This window comes from Pistacia vera, unplaced genomic scaffold (assembly GCF_008641045.1).
Source record: "Pistacia vera cultivar Batoury unplaced genomic scaffold, PisVer_v2 Contig620, whole genome shotgun sequence".
Taxonomy (NCBI): Eukaryota; Viridiplantae; Streptophyta; class Magnoliopsida; order Sapindales; family Anacardiaceae; genus Pistacia; species Pistacia vera.
Genome location: NW_022196469.1, coordinates 92,742 through 97,980, shown reverse-complemented (window position 1 = coordinate 97,980; position 5,239 = coordinate 92,742). Strand labels below are relative to the sequence as shown.

At 38.4% G+C, this 5,239-nt stretch overlaps 1 protein-coding gene across 1 annotated transcript; it reads right to left on the bottom strand.

Moving 5' to 3' along the window:
• Positions 1-474: 474 nt before the first annotated feature.
• LOC116110947 (aspartic proteinase nepenthesin-2-like) lies at positions 475-1,854 on the bottom strand. Its single transcript, XM_031397165.1, has one exon. The coding sequence runs from the start codon at positions 1,852-1,854 to the stop codon at positions 475-477; it is 1,380 nt and encodes a 459-aa protein (XP_031253025.1).
• Between the last annotated feature and the right edge of the window lie 3,385 nt (positions 1,855-5,239).

Below are 5,239 nucleotides of genomic sequence, written 5' to 3'. Positions count from 1 at the left end.
AATTCACTTCCTCTGTGAAAGGGGGGAAACAATATGAGAATCGTCTGCCAATTTGATCGGACAATTGTGAAACTATTGAATCTGGAGACCTGCTGAATCCCATGGTTCCTGAAAGCACACCCACCTTACTGGGGGTGTGCAAAATCAACTGATGTTAAATTTTCTCCAAATATAAATATCGGTTAGTGATTGGTGTTAATTAACAACTAATCATGTCTAAAAATGTTAAAAGATGTTAAGATTTACACTTGATAATTCCTTTACATAAAATACTAATCTTTAAGCTAATGTGAAAATTGCGTTGTAAAAAAAACATCGTGAATATCAAAACTTGCTTCCAACATTTTCAGCCCAAGAGTCCAATGAAAGTTGATTGTTGAATAATTATTTCTGAGGAGTTATTATTATTATTGATTAAAAGTGGTCATTGCCACTCTGAATACAAAATACAGCAGGAGAGAAGAAAGATATAAATCATGGAGTATCATTAGAACATGGGTCATAAATAAATTGAAGGGCATTTATGTTTTCATCATAAATGATGCGCTTTTGTTGCTGAGACCATATTCCCAGAATGCTTATCCCATTTCCAGCCTTCAATGCAACACAGAAATATCCCTCATCAACATTAAAATAATGCACATTATTCGGATCTACTGCGAACGGATCTCCTTCGAAGTGGAAGACTAAAAATGCGAAAGCATTAAACCCTTCTGGCGGTTTCTGGTAACAAAGATCAAATCCTTCACTAACTTGGCCCGTCCTCTCAAGATTGAAGGCATCATAATAATTCTGAAAAGCTTCCATCACGGCCGTGTAAGCATTGCGGCCAACAGTATATTGATCAATTATAGTGATCAATGCTCCTGAGTCTATAATGACGCCGCCGCTGCCATCTTGCCTAATGTCAAAGAGACCAGGTTCCAATCCTAACTTGCGACCGCCAACACTTATATCATTCAATTTCAAGTAATAGTAAAACTTTCCTGGAGGCGTTGCAAAATTAATGGTTGGCGTAATTCCTGGAATTTGAGGAATCTCGTCTCCGAACCTTACATATATAGGATGATTCATGTCCTCTGCGAAAGAGGGGAAACAATATGAGAATCGTTTACCGATTGGATCGGCCAATTGTGAAGCTAATGAATCTGGAGACCTGTTGAATCCCATGATTCCTGAAATCACACCGTTTTTTTGGAAATTAGGATGTCGAGAATCATCAGAGCACCCAAAGATCAAATTCCGAACAACATTCACTCTATCGCCATCTCCAACCGTGAATGATTCCAGGGACGCAACACCTTTTGTATTGACTTCTCCATTTCCATAGCTAACATCATATACACACTGCTGATCGACACATCTGTAGAGATTATTATCACCTACACAAAGAGGATGATCGCAAGAAAGCTTTTGATAAGTCGATGATGCAAGAGAGTCATACATGGGATATATTTGTCTGTAACAATTCTTGCAAGGCTTACATTGTGACCAAATTAGGCCACCACCTGTGTCCAACAGCAAAAACACAAATACGGGGGGGGTTCCGATCCCGACGTACACGATATAAAATAATGTATCAGTTCCCACTGTGAGAATAATCGTTTCATCAGGTGCTAATGTTGCATTTGGAGCAAGAACTGCTTCCAAATAGGCGGCTCTGGCATCGGAGGATCTGATCATTCTTTGAAGTCTTTCAAGTCGAGTGAGGTTTCCAGGGTATAGTGGAGACTTCGGAGAGTCCCTGGGGATGAGTTCAAGAATCAGTCCGGGAGACTTTGAAGTAGTGAAATGGAGTTGGGAAAATGTTGTGATGAAGTATAGAAACAGAGTGGCTGCCTGAAAAGTTCCCATCCTGATCATTTTAGAGAGGAAGAATAAGTCTTACTGCGACTCCATGGCAGGTATATTTATATGTTTAAATTTTAATCAAATTATTAATACTTTTAGCTTTTTTTCTAAAATTATTATGGTAATTGTCATGATTAATTAGGTGTATTTGTTTTCTAAACAAATAAACAGTGATGCTATTGACACCCCATCTTTTATCTTATTAAACCCTTTTGAAATTCTTTTCCTAATTCCAGTTTTATTCTCTCTCAAAATGACTCTGACTAATTCAATTAATGAGGTTTTTATAGAAGTGGGATTTTATAAGATAAAATTTAGGGGACAAATCGCATCACTCATAAATAAAACATGATATAGTTAATTATGTTAAATGGTAAAATCTTTAAATGATAAAAAAAAGAAAAAAAAAAAGTGATAGCATTAAATTATTGACTAAATGAAATATTTTCTTAATTCTTTCAATGTAATTATCTTGCTTAATTAGTTTTTTTTTTTTTTTTTTTTTCAAATATTTCTTTTATAAATATGTCTTAGTTATTTCCTCTAACTCTTTCCACTTTAATTATATTGTAATTATTTCACGATAATTTTTTTTTTTTATTTCCTTTCTTGAAATGATGAACCTATAAAAAGTTGATCTTTAGACATTAAGTCTTCGATTTATTTTGCTAAGACAAAATCTATAATTACTATTTTTATTGTTAATTAATAATAATAATAATAATAATAATATGTGTTGATTAGAGATTCACACCAACTAAAGTGATCCGATTGACCTTGGCGAAATCCGAACAGATGTGTGCGTAATTAAAGATAACCAGCAAAGTATGAAATAAAAGCAGTAAAGTGAATGACAAAATGGTTTTTAAAGTGGTTCAGCAAGTTATGATCTTGAGCCTACATCCACTGTTTTTCTTATTAGCTATGATAGCTTACAAGAAAATAATAGAATTCCTAGAACAATTTGCTAACCCCTTTTCCATCATTGGAAGGGGTTTATATACAAGTTTTGTATAAATGAAAGAACGGAATTAAAAGAATTACAATCAAGATTGGAATGCAACTCCAATATTCTCTCGATTGAGCACTAAGATTGCACCATGATTATTATCGATCTGATCCCATTCGAAATATCTGGGATATGAGTTTTCTGTGATTTGCTTGAACAACTATAAAGATTGATCGCAACTAGCTTGTAATGAGTCGAGCTATATCTCGATGAGCTTATGCTGGTTCGGACAATCATTTGAGCTGGACTAATTCTGGGTCGGGTTATAACCTCGCGGAACTCTAACTTCTCCGGGCTTGATGAAAAAATCAAACACAACATTTGCCCCCTAGTGTTCAATGCTTCTTTTGAGCTTCAACGACTAATTGCTCGATTTGATGTCAAGCTCAGACTTCATTGATTGTGTGCTGAATGCAAACTTTGTCAAGCTTCTTGAATCGGACTTATCTTCAGTCGACATAATCAACACCTGGCTTTTTCATTGCTGTAACATTCTCAATAAATTTGGAATTTGAAACGAGGGGCATGCGAGTAATTTCCACACAGTCATGTGGCATTAAATGCAGTAGGCTTTTGCAGTTACTTTTTGTCGCGTGTGGGCAACTACAGTTGTCCACGCGCAAAGTCGAGGAGACGTGCGACGGTAGTTATGATTGCAGAGGTCTGGCGATTGATCGACCTTCGTGGATGATTGACACGTGGCCATGTCGAATAGTCAGGATTGCTCGACGAATGGAGGGCTAAGATTCACTATGGATCAATGGTTACGGTCGAATCTTGACCCTTCGTCTCCCATGTGCACCATTATAAAAGGAGGCAACCTTTGTCAAAACTCTCACACTTTGCAAAAATATTCAGACTTCTTTGTTTTTACTATGTCGCTGCTCTCTCAACTTCACGATGTTTTTCTGGCGAGTTTCCAGCACCTTTGCACTTCGGTAAGGTCGTTTCTCCTCTTTTACTCATTTTAACGTCTATTGTTGTTAAGGGTGGCCATTGTCGTGGCCACATTAAGCTTTTTTAGGGTTTTTTGAGTATTCCCGTCAGTTTTGGGTTTTAGAAGGGTTAAGGAGGTGACCGCCGAAATCCTAGTAGCTCGCTTATATCTATTGATCAATGTGAGCTACCCTGGATGCCTGAACTAAAAGCAAAGTGTGAATAGGTCGCAAAATTTTTTATCTCTGACACTTGGTCGCTTCTGTTTTAGGTATCTAGAGGTGAGATTTCACCATGTCTTCATCAAGTACCCATAGTATAGACCGCATGTTTGATTCTCCGGCAAGCTCATTAGTTTGCGGGGAAATAGTTCTAGAGGTTTTCGAGGACTTCATTGTACGGAGCTTAGACCTCAATGTTGCGGGCTCTTCTAACCATGCTTCCGTGGAGACTCCTCCACTAAGGAAGTCCCTGGTTCATAGGCCCCAAAAGGAACCAAGTTCCTCAATTGAGATGCGAACATTGAGCACATAAAGGACGTTTAAGCAACTCAGCTTCCCTTGATGGCCCTAGGAAAATTCTCCCAAAAGAATCCCTCCGCTAGTTGGGTGACGAGATCAAACACCCTCTTAATGTGCGAGATGTTTGTTCCCCCTCATTATTTCATCGCTAATGTCCTGAACAAGTTTGGCATAACTCCCCTTCAATTGACGAGAAACTCCTACATAATTATAGTAGGTATGTACATAGCATACATGATAGTTGACCTGGGCGAGCTGTCTGTGGAGGAGCTTGTCAGCACATATTAGTGGTTTGATCGAAGTCCCAAAGAAGGTTCCACACTAAGACTCTCAATATTTTTTCTACAAGTTTGAGGTGACGACATGTTCACCTCAGAAGTAGTGAGACTCCAAACTTCGCGCTAGCTAAAGAATATTTCCTATCTGAAAAGCAAATTAACTTTACATTCTTTTTTGTTTTGCAATAAAAATCGAGCAGAATTTCCTTCCTGAGGCGAGCTTAGAGCTACTTCGGTGATTTAGTGCTCTACCTGCCAGTCAGCGTGACATTACTTAGCTCATCACTCTTTCTCGGTTGACAGCGTATTGCTTCTGCATCAATGTAGCCAAGTTTTACACCATCTTTGAGAAAGGTAACTACTTAGTAGCTCACCATTTTTGATCTTGCTTTGTTAAGTCGCTAAACACCTACTTTTCCTTTGCATATATGTGGGCCAAAAAACCCAAAGGCCTAAAGAAGAAGGCTCCAGCTAGCAGGGCTGTCAAGAAGTTATCGATTGTTCTAGCAAAAAAGTAGCCCATGGACACTGCTAGGGTAACCAAGCAAGGTACCTCATGCCCGGTCCCCAAGCATGGCGGTGGTGAACTTGGGGAAGGCCTAAGTGCCAAGAAGCCCATGATTGCTTCCAAGGCAGTCGGGGAG

Coding starts and splice junctions, on each gene's coding strand:
- LOC116110947 (XM_031397165.1), bottom strand. CDS start 1,854: ATGGGAACTTTTCAGGCAGCCACTCTGTTTCTATACTTCATCACAACA.